The 17,503-nt window shown below is 33.8% G+C and overlaps 1 protein-coding gene across 1 annotated transcript; it reads right to left on the minus strand.

Annotated features, from left to right (window-relative positions):
• Positions 1-6,019: 6,019 nt before the first annotated feature.
• LOC145638862 (protein FREE1-like) lies at positions 6,020-15,267 on the minus strand. Its single transcript, XM_081689909.1, has 10 exons — positions 14,214-15,267; positions 11,841-11,927; positions 11,621-11,752; positions 9,192-9,323; positions 8,373-8,438; positions 8,151-8,261; positions 7,299-7,391; positions 6,663-6,696; positions 6,454-6,524; positions 6,020-6,360 (listed from the first exon to the last, which is right to left on the minus strand). The coding sequence occupies exons 1-10, from the start codon at positions 15,144-15,146 to the stop codon at positions 6,283-6,285; spliced, it is 1,737 nt and encodes a 578-aa protein (XP_081546035.1). The 5' UTR covers positions 15,147-15,267; the 3' UTR covers positions 6,020-6,282.
• Between the last annotated feature and the right edge of the window lie 2,236 nt (positions 15,268-17,503).

The following is a 17,503-nucleotide window of genomic DNA, read 5'->3' on the forward strand; positions in this document are numbered from 1 at the left end:
CAGGGGCGGATCTTAGTTAGGGTGGGCAAGGGCTCGGCCCCCCCTAAGTATTTCTTAGCTTTAGCAAAATTAAAAGTTGGAGGATCAAACCTTGGCCACCCCTATTTTTTGGCTCAAGGTTCGCCACTTTACAACACCAAAAATGGATCCTTGTATTAATAAGCTAAAACCAACTCAATTAAGTATATTTTTGTGAAATACTCCCTCTGTTCCAAAATAACTGATAAACTTTATATCAATATGTATCTTATACTACGTAGTGTCATAGTCTACATATATGAATATTAAAAAAAAAATACAACATATCAATTATTTGGGACGGACTGACGGAGAGAGTAATCAAACAAACCCCAACAATTTCACATATACTCCTTATAATTTTTTGGGCCATGGGCTGTAGGCCCACCCCTAGATCCGTCATTGTCGGTGAGACGAACACGGTGTAACATGTTATACTGTTAAATGTTAATTGGTGACTTATCATATAATTCAGGAATGACTATTTTTTTTTTCAATATACATAATCCGGTTGTAAAAAGTGAAGTGATCTTCATTCTTTGAAGCATTGTTAAGGGGATGAATGGTTATACGTTCAATAATGATTTGTTACATGTTTCATCCATAAATTAGGTAAAACTGCTGATAGCACCTAAGACCTGATGTACTTAAAAGAGGGTATTAATTAAACACTCCTAAAACAAAAGTTTGTAATCTTGCAATGTGGCATGCCTCTTTGAATAACACAGCTAAACTTTTACCCACTCTATATAGCATACAACGAACCATTAATATAGAGAATTATAGAAATAAAACTCTTGCAAATTAAATTAAGTGGGGCTTAATAATATTCTCATCTATCAAGGATATGGAAGTATTTCTATGTACGTATATTAAGAGAGTTCTAGAACAAACCAATTAAAGAGGGTCACATGGGAAATTATATCATAAAAATGCAAAGAGATATTTTAACAAGCAAATACTCCTATCCATATTGATTTAGACGTCATTTATGACTAAGAGGCTGAAAGTTTTGTCTTTGATATCGTGCTAAGATGTTGGAACATGTCGACAAGAAGTTTGATATACATATTAGTTTTTTTTTTTTCCTTTTTCAATGATGTTTTTAGGTCGATATGCTCGGATTATGACATTGTTCACATAATCTAATAATCTAATTTGATTATATGAATATATTGTGATTTATAATCGATATAAAATATAGCATTATTAGTACATCTCGGTACTTTAAAATACTAATTTTTTACAATATTGATTTGCTATAAAGTGATAATCATATAAATTAGTAATCAATTTGTTATAAATGTTGCAAGACTAACAACTAACTAATCCTAATCTACAAGTAATACGTCAAGTATAAAGAAAAACAGAGGAAGTATATGTACAGTGTATAACTATAGCCATAGAAGGGTGGATTCATTCTACGTACAAAATACCTACATGAAGAATAACAACCAACTAACCATTAATACCACGGGCCAAATTAGGGAGGTTTGTGATTTAATTTGCGAAGGCCATTAGCTTCCCCTGTTCTCAATTTCCCTTTATTTCTGAATTAGTGGCAAAACCCTACATGTGATTTTGTTGTACACGCATGAACGCAAAAGAGGAAAGAGGATTAGTTAACCTTTTAGTGGGCTACTTGCCTACTTTACATCACCTGATGCAGTAATGTTCTATTAGTTTCACAATAAGTTAGAAAGGCCAAATTTACTCAAAATCTCCAATGCAAGCAAGTATGTAAGTCCAAAACTCGTCTAGTTATCGATTATCGAAGCTAAGGGCCTATTATGATTTACAGAGCTGAACTGAATATTTTATGAGAAAAGAAATTAGAAACTAAACTAATTGGAACTGAACTGAACTGAAAATAAGTTGAAGAGAACAGACCCTAAGAAGATTGATTCTGATTGATAGATCGAGAATATATACAAAATACATCCCATACCTAGTAAGAGAATATTCTAACAAAGTAACTATATTGTTGTTCGATCTTAAGAAGTTGATAGATAGTGAATTGTGCTACATGATTGAAATCTGTCTACATTTCTACAAGAATGATGTAGGATACTAGGATAAACATATATTAGGAACAAAGATATTCCACAAAGTTGATGTTTTGACACTTTACATTAAAACGACATGCCAATTGATGCTAGCTTATTATATTATCAACGCGACAAAAGGGATTTCAACTATTTTGGCCATTGGGCTGTCATTGACCAGCAAAGTTGATAACATTATTAGATCACTCGACTGTACATAATTCTAAAATACATTTCTTGTATTTTTATTGGTTTTTTTTTTTCAAAGATGGAAATGTTAGATCGGTACGGATCTTTATATATCAAAAAAATCGACTTTCAGCCCTTCATAATTAATACTCTCTTTGTTCTTTTATTAAGAGTATGTATTCTATTTTGGAGTAACCGAGTAACCAACATTAATTAAGAGTCTATTTTTATTTATATGTTGTTGTTTTTTTTGTTTTTTTTTTGTTTTTTTTTTACAATATTATTCTCTTTTTATAATTTGTCATCTTTTTTCTTTTCTTTTTTTTTTTATACTTTTGGCATCAGTTTGCAATATTTTTTCTTTCTTTCTCAATTCTCATCAATAATATCTAACTAGTTTTTCTTTCTCTCTATCTCTAATCCCACATGCATATTTGTACTCCCAAATCTTAATCATTAGTTTTGGGGAATCTATAATTTTCTAAATTTCTGTAAAAAAAAATTTAGATAGACTCTTAATTTAGTCTTAAGTTAATTTGGTCTATAATACTGCCCTAGGCTCCCTACTCAAAAGTAAAATAAAAAAATCAAGGGGGAGTACATAGTTATTTGAAAAAGAATATATATATAACTTGATTGCAAAATAAGTGAGTAATATTTTTATTTATTTATTTTTTTAAGTAAAGAGAATGATCCTGACTAGAACTCTAAGATTGAAAGTAGTGAGTCACGTTTTACATGGTTATCTTATATTTGTTGCTGAATAGTCATTATTTTTTATGTTTTGCAGTTTGGTAAGCTTTGGTCCACTAATAAATACAAAAATATGGGATATAAATAATTTTTCTCTAAGAGCTACACCAATGGTTGTATCTGGGGACTAGCAAATTAAATTAGCTTAGAAGTTAATTATCTCTAATAAAATATTAATTATTTTTAAAAAAAAATTGAAAAACTAAATGACAATTAGCTTAACCATTGTTGTATAAACTAGATGTAACTAATAAATTATTTTATTAATTTAAAATTTTGTATATTTATGAAGATCATTCACTAAATATATGGATAAAATTTCTAATATCATAAGATAATTTTTTAATTTTAACGCTAAACTTATCTTTTGTTGTTTTATTAATTTTATGTGACGCTTGAATTTAAAATCTCAAACCTTATTCACTAATTTTGCTTATGTGATAATTGAAATTTTTAATTCATAAAATAAATGACAAATCTAGTTTTTTTTATTGATCAAAATAAGTCTTTTGTCTATGTGTTTATTTAATATACTCGTTCTGTTTAAAATGGTAGTCTCATTTATAATCGTTTAACTATTAAAAATTATGGGAAATTAATCATATGAGATTTAGTTTTATTCGTCTTAGTCTTTTGCCTATGCGTTTATTTAATATACTCGTTCTGTTTAAAATGTTAGTCTCATTTATAATCGTTTAATTATTAAAAATTATGGGAAATTAGTCATATGAGATTTAGTTTTATTCGTCTCGATGAGTACATTATTAAAATCAAACTTTTATAATATTTGCTAGGGAAAGATTAAAAATATTGCGATAAAAAAATTGCATCCATGTAGATAATTATTACTTAGTTTTTTTTTTTGTTTTTTTTTTTTATTTTTAAGAGAAGATAATTATTGGTTTTTTAAAATAATTTAAATTTTAATTATTCTCTATTCGTAGTTTTTACATATGTGTCAAAATTCTTAAATATTATTCGTCACTTTTGCTTAGGTGGCGAGTAAATTTTTTAATTCTAAAATAAATTATTAATCTAATTTTTCATTGGACAAAATAATACCTTTTCTTATGTGGCGCGCCAAATGCTCCCGAAAAATGCCTACTTTATTTATATATATATATTAGATTAACTAGAAGGAAGAATAGTTTTGCAATCCTAGATGACATGGCAAGCTAATCTATTTGAGTTGCTCTAAAAAGATTTAACTTTCTTAATTTTCTCCCTAATTCCAAATGAGGAAAAAACATAAGGATGAAGTAGAGAATAATATATCCCAATTTACTTTTACTGGCACATAATTTAAGTGAAAATTTAATGTTTGATTATGGAAAATTATTAATTATTATTTTACTGAAAAACTAGGCCTGAAAGAAGATATCAAGATAGTGAAATATTATTTTATTGAAAAAATAATGAGATAAGAAATAGTAGAGTACTCTTTTTTTCTTTCCTTTTTTTTAATGAATGTGACTGTGAGAGAGTGAAATTTTTTGGAACAAATGTAATACACGTACAACTTATTTTTCTCCTTAATGAATGTGAGAGTTTTTATAAATTTCCAACCATGAATTCACAATCTCAACCCCACTCTCAAATCCTCAAATTCTCATTCATACATAACAAATGCCCATAAAAACATAAAGTTGGTATAATGTTTTAATTTGGAAATGGGCTCAACTACAATCAGACTGAATGGCATAATTATAGTTTGGAAGCGGAAAGAAGGTTCGTAGGGTTAGAAAATGACACACACTTTGATGGATGGCCCTTAAGTAATAAAGTGATAATTACTTGAAACCTGACTTGAAAACAAAGTTCATTAAGATAAAACTAAGTACTACCTCTGTTAACGGTTATTTGCAACATTTGCCATTTTCGGTTGCTATCTATTATGTGCAACAATTTTTTTTCTTTCCATTTTAAGTAACTTTTTGCCAACAAAATGACCATATTACCCTTACTTAAACAACTTAGACATCTAAATTAAATTACTAATATGATTTAACTCTTTACCTAATGAATCTAATTATTGTAATCAATTTCACCAAAAATCATACATCTTCATCAAAACCATTCATCTCCCCTAACTCTTCTTCAATTGAAAAATCTCCAGAATTCAAACCCTAACTCTACAATTTTGTTCATCTTCCCCCTTCTCTCCTCTTGCGATTTGGGTTCGTCTGGCCGGGGATTCGAGTTCGTGGGTCTGGTCGTGGGTTTGAGTTCGTGGGTTTGGGCCCGAGTTCGTGGATCTGGTCGTGAGTCCGAGTTCGTGGGTCTGGTCATGGGTTAACGTTCGTGGGTTTGGGTTCGAGTTTGTGGGTCTGGTCGTTGATTCGAGGTCGTGGGTTTGGGTATAGGTGGTGGTTGTGGGTTTATGGGGGTTGCGTGAGTTTCGTGGGGATGGGTTTCAGATCTGGTTTGTGGGGGTGGCCTGAGTTTCGAGTTGGTTAATTTGTTGGGTTCGTGGTGGTTTAGGGTGGGTTGTGGTGGTTTGCTGGGTTCGTGGGTGGTTTGTTAGGTTCGTGATGTGGTATCGGTGGTTTTGGGGGTGGTTTTGGGTTCTAAGTATCGGTGGGTTGGGTGGTTCTGGTGGTTGTCGGTGGTGTTAGTGGTAGTTCTGGTTCTGGGTTTAGGTGGTTATGGGTTTTTATTTAATTTTTTTTTTTTAAAGTAGGATTAATACTTAATCAAGTGCCCTTATTTTTCAATAATGATGTTTTAAAAGTTTTGCCTAGGAGTCCGCGCATAGCCCCTTTGTTGCAGATAACTGTTAATGGAGGAAGTATATTGAATTTCTTTACCACCAATAACCAATTAAAGAAGTAACTTTTCTCATATTTTAAAATAAAAAGAATAATTACAAATATTGGTGTGGCGATTCGGCCAACCAAAGGTAAATTAACATATTGTAACTGAGGTCTTTGGGAAGCAATGGTGTCAAAATACAATGAAGGCAATAGTATCAGACTATCAGACATGAAATCCAACAGAACAATAACACAACCATATCAGGGCAAAACACAGAAGTGTATAAATTATAAAATAAACATGTGAATATTTGCTTTGACACAACAGTGATAACACCCTGGATCAGCTCTTCCAAAAACCGAAATAAGGAAACCGAAACTCATATACAAACTCAGTCAGAGAGAAATGGATAGAGGAAGAGGATATCACAACTAAAAGTTATTCGTTAATTATTGAGTGCTTAGCCAATGAATATATTGAACAAGATACAGGACATCATAAGAGAAATGGAGGTGATGTGAAATTAATGAGCACTCACGAGGAATGGATGCTGACAAACCCCACACTCAATGGTTTCAGAACCGGAGGATGGTACTTGGACCTGTGTTGAAAAGGGAAGAGGATGCAATTTAATTAGGTCAGGGCTTCAGTTAAAATTTTCTGAAAGAAAAAGATGCAAATCTTACGAACAAACCTGCAAATGAACAGTGCATGTAGGACAAGCAACTTCTCTCATTCGCTTACCAGAACTTTCTAACTTTGTACCTGCAGACATTACTCTAAGTCAGTGTTACATTTTTTATGGAGCTAACCATTCTATCCCACTTTCATTTGATAACAATCCTGAAGCAAAATATTGATCATTATTTTTCCAAGCATTCATAAGCAAGAAAAAATGATTACCTGAGGAAATTCTCAGGTTCTTTTCCATTTCCTCCTGCAATAATCATAAAACGAGAAGGAAAAAAATTACATATATTAAAAGAAAATGACACAAACTACAATTAGATGAATGCTACATTCACCAATATTAGAAAAAAAAATAATAATAATCATTTGATGTTCACATATATACCCCACCTATATAATTACATATACGTATTAAAAAAATAATCATTTGATGTTCACATATAAGTAATTCCAATCTATATAATTTTTCATCTGTTATTTGTCGAAGATTCTCCTCAAAAGTCAGAACAATTAAACCTCACAAACCCTGCCTTTGGCCTTTCAAAACTAACAAAAGAAACAAGTTTGCTAAATGTGATGTCTTTAGAATGAACCCCACCTACACACACTAAGAAACCCAACAAAATTACTTATAAAACTAATCTATACCATTCCAAAACCCAAGCAAAGAAATGCAACCACGCCATGTGTCACCCCCTATTTACAGATGACATGGCGTCACATCCCCAGCAACACAAGTTTAGTCCTTCCCTTCACATTATAAAAAATGTCTATCGAGATTTTAAGCCCACACTCTCCCAATTGAAGAAAAAGCTACATGATAAATTAAAAAATAATATAATATATTACCTGAAGCTTCTTGGCAAGGTCTTCATGACTCTGCAAAGAGACTGGTCTGCTAGCTGCTTCCTTTGCCATACTAAGCCTCTGAGTGACATGTGCCTGAATCATGAGAAGAAATTATTACAATCCTAATCCTATGGTGTAGTATGGTGAACCTTTTTATATAATCAAACCTACTACACACAGCTTACTCTCACAAAATTATCCATAAATCAATGTTCATATTGGAGTAATACACAAGTGAACTTTAGATCATATCCTAGAAATCCATGGCAGTGAGCTATGAAGACATGATGTGTTGCATTCTACCACCGCTCATACATTACATTACCTGGACTTATCTTCCACAGCAAAATGCTGGTGTCTGTCTGTAAATTTTAAGACACAAGTTTATATTGATTTAGACCAGTAACTTATTTTTTCACAAATATAAAAAAGGCAGGTTCCACCTTGAAAAGCCTAGTACATGCCAACAAGACTAAGAAACAATATTGAATGCCCAAATCACACATAGCCATGCAAAGAACTTATAATACTCAGAATTTCACAAGAAAGATCTTTTAACATTACAGAATGGTTTCCAACCACATCAACCCCACCCACCCCCCCCCCCCCCCCCCAAAAAAAAAGAGGGGGGGGGGGGGGAATAGCAAGTTCCTTTCAACCATTAACTGCAAAGTAGATCCTCAAGCAACTTACATGAACAGTAAAAGTCCAGGTGAACAAAATAAGTAACGTGATCAAAAGACATGAAAAGAAGATAAACCAAGAACAGGACAAGCAATCATTACAAATTCCTACCAAAACATAACTTGCAAGTATCAGGGAATAGTCCAAATAAGCCAATAAAATGCATACCATGCATCGATCACACACACGAACTGCTTGAGCATTGTCTTCCAAATTGAGGGGAGTTCTACCCTGAGTACATTTGTCACAGAATACATCTCCACAATTTCGACAGTGATGCTAGACAAGAAAACCACAAGTCAGTCAAAATCCACCATTTTATTTTCAACTAATAGGCATGCCAAATAATAGAAGAAACCACAATCCTCAAAAAATTGGTAAATAACATACCCTACGATTGAAGGCACTAAAATCTCCTCCACATCCTGTGCACTTGGATACAGCTTCATCAGGAACCTAACATAACGTGCAAATAAACAACTATAAGATAAAAGACCTCTCAAAATAAACAATAAACAAATATAGTATATATTAATACAAAAGGAATAAGGAGCCAGCAATGCTACCATTGCCTTTTGCTTTTACCATTTTACAATTTATTCATCCATTAAAAATACGTTGACCAAGCAACAACCTTACTAGCAAGTATATACCAGCATGCCACAATATCATACAGAAAAATCAGCACACATTTCAAGAGGGGGTCCGATTGCAATACAACAAAGACTGGCCACATAAAATGGCAAGAATAAGTGACAGAATATAAGTAGACTTTAACATACATCATGCCATCATAACTACTACTCCATTTAATATCTACTTAGTACAGAGGAATCAATTAAATTAAATAAATATTGAAAGCACCAGTATTTTTTTATTTAAGAATAAGTATCCAAATTAAAATGCTAATAATTACTTTCTGACTGAAAGCCCTCCAGCAACAGATAAGTCCTGAAAAATAAGGTGTACAGCATAATGGATAGCCATACTCTTTATCACTTCACATGTACACTACATCCCAAATAAATATAAAGAAATAAATCAATAAATCATGTATATTCAACTATTCAAGAATATCCTGCCAACCATAACTTTTTGGCTAAAGCCTCACAAAGGACATAATTTCAGCTTAAACAGCAGCAGACACACCCTTCAGCATTTAAAAATAACAGATATTACAGTGATAAGAAAGACAGGGGAAATCATTACCCAATGATCTTTCTCTTCATTGACTGGTTTTAGCTTGTTCATCCAGTCAGCAAAACCTTTCTTCTTCTCTGCAGACTGATCCAGGGCTTTGGGTGGTTCAGAAGACCTGATCCTCCCACCCATCTCCTTGAACTGCAATCGAACACAGAAATATTCAAAAACACATACACCATCCTCAAAATAATACATAAATCATCAATTCATCACACCAATGTATAATCCTAAAGAAATAATATATGAATAGGTGCAACACAGCTTTGCAGGGAATCTGAGATATACTACCATACTAAACCACTATCCCCAATTCATCTAGAAGCTACAGCCTAAGGCAGGGTTCAGTAAATTATAAATGAAACTTCTATCAGCATCATCCCTACACCTGCAAAGAGGTTGCTAATAGTTGATCCTTGATTGGAATAGCCGAAAGATTTGAAGTCCTTTCTCCACGAAATAAAGGCAAGCCCATTCTAGCAACAACATCTTCTATCAAATGGAAAATTCAAACCATGACATTGGATAGTTCAATAATATTTATTTTTATAACTCAGTCTCTGAGTCTCACACTAGCAAAGAAAGATGGCTGCGCTTAGAGCAAGAACAACTACTAAAGACATGGAGTATGCAGCTAACATAAACATATCAATGTGGAATGAGAAAATTAATTGTTGAGGCTGATCTTTAACACCAAAATTTCCTGACTAAACTTATCTAAAACCTGGCGTTCCTTAATCTAGCTCCTAAAAAAGTTTTCAAAACCAAGGTGTGAATGCAAAATCTAAAAACCACGGTCAATTCTTAATCAGGAGCCTTGCCTCATGACAATCGAAGTAACCAGCTACATCCTATCATCTTCATTTTCTCTCATTGTGCACGCAACCACTCAAGTCTTTGACTCTATGTTGCCACAATGTGTGTCAATGGAGTGTAAAGATGGTCAAAATTAGAAGGAAGAAAGTAATTTTCAAAATCATTTGGTCTACTATATACAATTGACACAATTAAAGAAGTACCATATACTTTTTCCCTTAAAATTTTGTATCATAGTGCAAATATTAAAATAGAATGAGCGATAATCCAGCAAGCAAAGTTGACAAGGTCAACTGGTTTAATGATTTGAAGGTTTTACAATTTCCTCTACAAGGAGGTAGCATTATACTAGCTTTTCTATTCATAAGAAATTTGCTTCTTTTAGTCAGGATTAAGCCTATTCAACAGGATGGACCCCAATTGCATCCCTGGTCTAAATGGATTATAACCAAGTCAGACCTAATCCACTATGTTAATGGGGCAAGCCCTAACCAGATCAAAACTTCATAATTTATAAGGGTGCAAAGGCTATTAATAGGTCAATCCTCCCCCTGTCAGGCTGTCACCCTTCAAGCAAACTAACAACTGACCCGAGTAATGCTCCAGATTGTTGTGTCACACATTCTCTCTAGAGAGAAAACAACTACTAATGAGCTTGAAACCATAATAAACGTTCGGATATGTTGGATGGTCCTGAGAAGTATCTCCCTGGGCAAGAAAAAAATCTCTTGGAAGGAAATCAATAAAGATCAAAAGTCAACCACCAAGCACTGACGTGCCCAAGTTCTCAAAATTTCAGGGATCAAAAGTAAGAAAGAGATAAGAGATCAATTTCAGAGATTCATAAGGTCTTAGATCTTTTTTTCCTTAAGGGTTTGAGGTGAGAGAATGGAAAGCAACTCTAAAGAGCTTTTACCATTGTATATGCCCTATATCACACAAAGTTGCACATATGATGATGGGAGCCTAGTGGTCAGCTTTCCCACCCCTTTGTACAAATTTTCAGTGGAAAACCACGAGAACACAAACTTTCATTACAATATCTTCTCATTTTCCATGTCCCCTTCCACTTCCCATGGTTAAGGATGTGCCGATGTGGGCTGACGAGTAATTTCACCTAACATAGGAAGCTTCACTTTCACATGCTCTTATCTTCGGAAAGTTACGTCTCAAAATCAAGCGTAGGCACTAATAAATCTCTAAAGTTAAGAATAGACTGAATTTTGCCACTTTAAAGCTACTTTCAAGTGAGTTTCAACCTTCATTTTATCTTACATGCTCATATCACTCAAACAAGGGTATGTAAAAATAAGTGAAAAGGACATAATGCTATGTTATATATGCTCACAAATACAATTTAAAAGATAATTTCAATAAGAGCTTACAAACTCCTCAAAATATTAATGCATTTGTAACATAAAAGACAGATGCAAAAGTCTTTCAGTCAGGAAATATGTTTCATGGATTTTGTGTATCCACTCCTTACATTCAAAATTATGTACAATGATGTGTCTTGACACTAGGATAAATATTTATACCTGAAGCTTGTACCCAAATCTAAGTAACATAACTTAAAAGAAGGGGGGAAGGGATGAATATACATATTGCTTAGGGAAACAAACCTGCACAGTAGCAGCTGTCACTGTGTCCAAAAGTGTATTCGTAGTATAGCTATTGGACTGCAGTCTAATACGTCTAGGCTCAATATCAACAGGAGCCTTAGACCAGAATGCAAATGTAGATGAATCATATTTCTACACATGAAAACAAAACAGACAATACAAATGAGTTCATAAACAATTACATAATAAATATGGAAATTTTGAGTTTCACTCAGCTTACATCACATCTTGTCACAGTCTCAAGTGGATATATCCTCAAAGTACGACTCGTGTTAGGATCAAGCATTCGTATCCCATCCAAGCCAACCTGAGAATGGAAGCAACAAAATCTAATATAATTACTCCATAACAAGCCAAAAGCAAGAGTCCACCACAAGTACAAGCACAAGACACAAAAATCAATCAGATGGATTTGTTATAAGGCAGGTGTGTGTGTGTGTGTGTGTGTGTGAGAGAGAGAGAGAGAGAGAGAGAGAGAGAGAGGTACTTTTGGTATCCACAGGCAACTTTCAAAAGATTATAAGAAACATGATGTTTACTAATATAATTATCAATTATATGCCCTACAAAATGATAAACATCATAAGAAAATACTGAAAAGGCAAACGAATAAGTTTTATCACCATCCAAAGAGGCACACATCTGTCTTCTATACACCAATTTTTCCATAGTAAATTTAACCTTTATCACCAATATTGTGCCTTGAGCTTTTTAAAACGTTGGGTAAGAGTAGGGTAAGTTACTTACAATAATGCATCAAGAATGAGTTGGGGCCTGCTTGAGGCCTGAGGGTACAAAAGGATTCAAATGAGTGCTTTTTTGTTTTTATTTTTTAATAGATTTTTTTGTGCTATGGCTGAAAAAACCTGTAATATTTGTATGCCTTGATTGAAATAATGCATCATTTGCAAGGCCAGTATTTATTCATCTCTTTTGTTTGAGAGAATTAGCCCCACCCTTATGCCATATTATAATTTCCATAGCTTCAACCTCCATTCTTGAAAGAGTATAGAGGATTAGTAAAAGGTTTAAAGACACCAATGTGATGAAAGGAGAGATGGAGTGAGATGGGATAAGGTCTCAAGTTATGAGGCGAGAAATAGAGAAAAATCTTGACCACATAAGGAATGTTGAATTAAATCCCATGTCCTACAAACACTAAATTGGAAAGTGTTACATTCTTACAAGAATAAGCATATTGTAACTGTCTAATACCCACTTAGAAAAGAAAGTGTTTCACAAAGCATATAGATTTATCAGCCATATTGACAAGAATGACAACCCATACACCATTTAATATAGCAAGCCCTAGTTTCTCACCAACAAGATGGCAAGGCTCCAACTTTACACGCACTTCTAGAGTGCCACTTTGGAAAAATATGCACAACCCATTCTACACATCAGATTACAGTGAGAGCGCATCTTTCTGGAACTTTTACCAAGAAAAAAAAATCAAGTAATTTGAGGGTTTTTCAAGATTTAAAATGCCAAATAATCCAAAATTCTTCTAAAGATCAGCCAAAGTATCCTCTCCAAACATGATTGTTAGGGTTTGTTTGGCATTGTTTTTTGTTTTCAGTTTTCTACTTTTAAAACAAAAAAACCAAAAAAAGGAAACAAGAAAAAGATGTTTTCACTTTTTTGTTGTCGGTTTTAAAAATTATCATGATTTTATAAGTTTGATTAATTTTTGATTCATTATATGACATACTACCTCTGTTACATATTATTTCAACGATTAGATACTTTTCCTCTCTACTTTATGTCAAATTGTTGCGAATAATATGAAACGGATGTAGTATATCATATAATTCGAAAAACAAAAAACCCAAAAAAAAACAGTGATACCAAACGAACCCTAAACTTCTCACCAAGATTTTTTTATTTCCTGGACCAAGGGTACATTTCATGAGATGCAATAGAAGCTACACATAGCATTCCAGCACTACTCATTACCTCATATAGATCTCAATCAACCATCATTACTATTGTCTTACAAGCATTTTGGAAAAAACTGAAGAAAGTTTGACCATCAACAAAATTCATGTTTCCTAGTTTCCACTAGCATACATAGTTGATATTCACTGCAATAGCAGGCTATGTTGAACAAACAAAGGTCTTCCACAATTTACTTCGTAAAGCATTTAACAACAAATTCAATCCAGTAACCACAAACTAGTGAACTACTAAGGAAGCTAACATAGTTTCACTCATTCCCTGTCAATCTGTCATATCAGTCAAAATTTATAACATTCCTTTCTCTTCTAGACACTTCAATCAAACTAACAGCTCACCTCACCACCAGTCCATTGTTTCCTACAAACCACAATCAACTAAACTTAGTTTCCTAGACAGCTCACTCAAAAGTCAAAACCCACTAAAAATATGAATTCAAGACCATCATCATGTTCAAAGAATTTCTAATCAGAATACTTTTACTACTTGTATTATAATACATTGTTCTAGAATTAAGCAAGGGATGATAAATTTAAGCTCATAGAGTTTACACAGACACTAAATCCAATAAATACAACAGCAACAACATTGACATTAACAGAACAAAATGCATAAACAACAGCAAGAAATAGCATACCATACAGAGAACATCCATGACACTCTGACCACCACTTTCAGGCAAGAGCTTGACCCTGAACTTCTGAACTCCCCCCTTAGAATCAGAATTCGACTCCGCCTTCGGCACCGCCCTAACAACCTTCAAAGAGCTAGGCTTTTCCTTCTCCTTCTTTGAGGAACCTGAAGGGAAGCTAATAGCCCTCCCATAATCATCAAACAACCCAGACCAATTAGACGATTTCGACCCGGTCCCTCGAGCACCATATGGCTCCGATTTCCCCTGATAAGCATATGCCCCATCATCCTTATAATCATACCCACCTCCCGAATTAGACCTACTTCCCCCAAAACTCCCATACCCACTTAAATTCTCATCATAATACCCTGCCCCATAATCAAATTTCGCAGTATTATCATACGATTTCTCATAATAACTAGAATTAGCGTTTAAATTAGTGGGGTTAGGGTAATTTTGAGGCGGAGGAGGAGGGGGGTTAGGGTAATTTTGAGGGGAAGCTGATTGCTGAGGATCATAGGGTGGATAATACGGCGTCGTAGACGGAGGATACTGCAATTGGGCCGGCGGAGGAGGCGGAGGAGGGTAAGGCCCATATGATTCAGGCCCAACAGAAGGCGTCGGCGTCGGCGTCGGCGGCGGTGGAGGAGCGTAGTGGGGTTGAGGAGGAGGAGCAGTAGGATCGGAAGAATGAGGAAAAGAAGGGTAATTCTGGGAATAAGAGGAGGAGTAATCGGCGGCGGAGTAAGAGTTGGGGGCGGAGAAAGGTGGTGCAGAGGCGTAGGACGGTGGTTGAGGGGGCGGAGGAGAAGGGAGAGAGAGATCAGGGGTGGCGTAGTATTGTGATGGAGGGGGTGGTGGTTGGTGGTGTTGGTGTTGGTGTTGTGGGGGATGAGGGTAGTAAGAAGGAGGGTTGAAATCGCCGGCTTGCTGCATTGCCGGAGATGGGGTTGATTGGGGAGTTCCGGCGGTGTTGATGAGGGAGAAAGTGGAGGAGAGAGAAAGTTTGAGAAATTGTCAGCGAGGATGACAAAGGTAAAGGTAACGAGTGTGCGTAATTTTCTACTTTTGTGTGGGTCCCTTGTTCAGGTTTATCATGGAGTTGTTAAGTTTCCAAGCAACAACCAAGGTGTTAGCAATTTTTTTTTTTTTTTTTTTTTTTTTTTTTTTTGGTGGAAGATCGGCTAAAGATTTAATTATCTTTGATAAATTTTCCTAATATAAAAACAAAGCAATAAACTTTCTTTTTTTTTTTTATAGTTAAATCCTACCCTAGTTCGGAATCCATCACTTATTATATATAGGCAACCCTGTACATCTCTCCTATCGCTATGATGTATGTAATTCATCTCTTGGTTATGGTATACTATTATAACCCAGTATTAAATTTTCAAATCTATTTTAATTTGCAGAAATCCCTAATTCGTTTATTTATTAAGTATTTTTTTTAATATAAATATTGAATGGCAACCCTGTAATTTACTGCTTTTTTATTATTTTTTTTAAAATACAAGCAGTAATTTTTTCAAGTTTGAATTTTTAAGATAATAATAATAAGAATAATAACAAAGTTTTACAAAAGTACATGTAGTAAAATCTGAAGTGTGGTATTTAAAAGGTACAGTAGTGGTAAAACTATAAAAGTAATTCAAATTTGGTTTTGTTTGGTGTCAGCCTGTAACAGGTGTAATTGATAATATGGAAGAGCGGTCATGCCCTACGCCTACGGATGATGATGATGATGACGACGCTGATGCTGATCTTGAGTTGGAGGAAGTTGAGTTGGAGGAAGTCGAGAAACCCTTGTCGATTATACGTAGACATGAGACGGATGTAGGGTTTTTCCATATCGATGGACCAAGCGAGTCGACAGAGCTAATTCCAGTGACAATTGAAGGGTTCACATACGCAAAAGTGGACGAGAAAACACTAAGAGAATCAAAAAGCTTAGACGTCGAAAATTCGTCTACAAAGATGTTGGTGGACGAATTACCACGGCTAGAACACATGGACATTGCACCAATTGAGGATGAGCGAAATTGGAAGCCTTGCTGCTGTTATAGCAACAGTTGTACAAGAACGATTGTGTCGAGGGTGATTAACAAAGGGGTTTTAGGGTTGGTTTTCTTGCCATCTACTGTCACAATTTCTCAAGTAATGGAAAGAGTTGCAAAGAAGCTTGGCCTTACGCTCAACACATTTCAACTCAAGGTTATTGATTTTACTACTAGGCCGTGTTGCAAAAGCCTCGTCACCTTTTTAGTTGCTTATGTCTAATGTCATTGCTATAATGTTATTTAGTTGGACTATCTTTATTTTAAACATTCACCAATGTTAATTGCTTTCTTTAATTGTTATTTAATATTCGTAGTTTTTCATATTCCTTACATTATTATTCTCGTATAATATATTATTATCTCTAGGTGAACAAGCAATAATGATTGTATTAAGTTGATTTGTTTTGTCAAAAAAAAACAAAGTTGATAGGACAATTTGGTTACGAGGAGGCGGTCAAAGATAAACAAACAAAAGTTTTAGACTGAGGCCTTGTATAAGGAAGAATAATGGGTTCACTATAAATAAATCTAATATATATATATAAAGGGGAGTTTTTTCCCGAGTTTTTAGAGAGCCACGTAGGATCTAATTTTCTCAGTGCGCCATGTAGGATTATAAATCTTAGTAGTAGCCAATTAAATAAGAGATTATTAATTTCTTTTAGAATTAAATAATTTAAATGCCATGTAAGCAAAATTGGCGAATGAGATTTTTAAGTTTAAATTAATTAAATATTATATATTATCTTTTAATATTAGGAATTTTATCTAAATATATAACAAATTTCAGGCTCATAAATTCAAAAAAAAAAACATTATTTAAAAAAAATCAAACAAACCGTGCATGGGAAGAGGAGTTTTTTTCCTGAGTTTTTAGAGAGCCACGTAGGATCTAATTTTCTCAGCGCGCCATGTAGGATTATAAATCTTAGTAATAGCTAATTAAATAAGAGATTATTAATTTCTTTTAGAATTAAATAATTTAAATGCCATGTAAGCAAAATTGGCGAATAAGATTTTTAAGTTTAAATTAATTAAATATTATATATTATCTTTTAATATTAGGAATTTTATCTAAATATATAACAAATTTTAGGCTCATAAATTAAAAAAAAAACATTATTTAAAAAAAATCAAACAAACCGTGCATCGCACGGGCTTCATCTAGGTGTTTACATTGTTTTTAAATTTTTTTTTTCATATTTTAGGCTCATAAAACTAATATAATAACAAATT

This window comes from Chenopodium album, chromosome 7, assembly GCF_948465745.1.
Source record: "Chenopodium album chromosome 7, dcCheAlbu1.1, whole genome shotgun sequence".
Taxonomy (NCBI): domain Eukaryota; kingdom Viridiplantae; phylum Streptophyta; class Magnoliopsida; order Caryophyllales; family Amaranthaceae; genus Chenopodium; species Chenopodium album.